We start from the raw sequence: 554 nt of genomic DNA on the forward strand, positions 1-554 counted from the left end.
GATGAAGCCCCCCCCCTCCCCCACCTCTGGATGGAAGGCATGGCAGGCGTCCGGGCGCCGGCGGAGCCTCTGGGAACGCATCCTGTCGCACTTGACAGAGGCGTTATGTGCAGAGGTCACTGTTAAGGTGAACACAGCTGAGGCAGAGATGACGCTGGAGCCTGTGTGTGTGACAGTCGCTCAGTCGTGTTCGACTCTGTGACCCCAAGGACTGTAGCCCGCCAGGCTCCTCTGTCCATGGGATTCTCCAGTCAAGAGTACTGGAGTGGGTTGCCTTTCCCTTCTCCAGGGGTTCTTCTCAACCCAGGGATCGAACTTAGGTCTTCCGCACTGCAGGCAGATTCTTTACTGTCTGAGCCACCAGGGAAGCCCAAGAATACTGGAGTGGGTAGCCATTCCCTTCTCCAGGGGATCTTCCTGACCCAGGGATCGAACTCAGGTCTCCCGCATTGCAGGTGGGTTCTTTACTGTCTGAGCCACCCGGGAGCCTCTGGGGACTCAGTTCTGGAACCTCTGGTGGGACTGAGTCCCCAGAGGCTCCCGGGTGGCTCAGA

The 554-nt window shown here is 59.4% G+C and overlaps 1 protein-coding gene across 1 annotated transcript in view; it reads right to left on the minus strand.

Moving 5' to 3' along the window:
• The window catches only part of CACNA2D4 (calcium channel, voltage-dependent, alpha 2/delta subunit 4), a 79,244-nt gene that overhangs the window by 831 nt on the left and 77,859 nt on the right, over positions 1–554 (minus strand). The window contains exon 41 of the mRNA XM_010845215.1: positions 25–107. Coding sequence (XP_010843517.1) covers positions 25–107 — 83 coding nt within the window. The remainder of the gene's footprint in view (positions 1–24; positions 108–554) is intronic.

Source organism: Bison bison, unplaced genomic scaffold (genome assembly GCF_000754665.1).
Source record: "Bison bison bison isolate TAMUID 2011002044 unplaced genomic scaffold, Bison_UMD1.0 scf7180017864213, whole genome shotgun sequence".
Classification (NCBI taxonomy): Eukaryota; Metazoa; Chordata; class Mammalia; order Artiodactyla; family Bovidae; genus Bison; species Bison bison.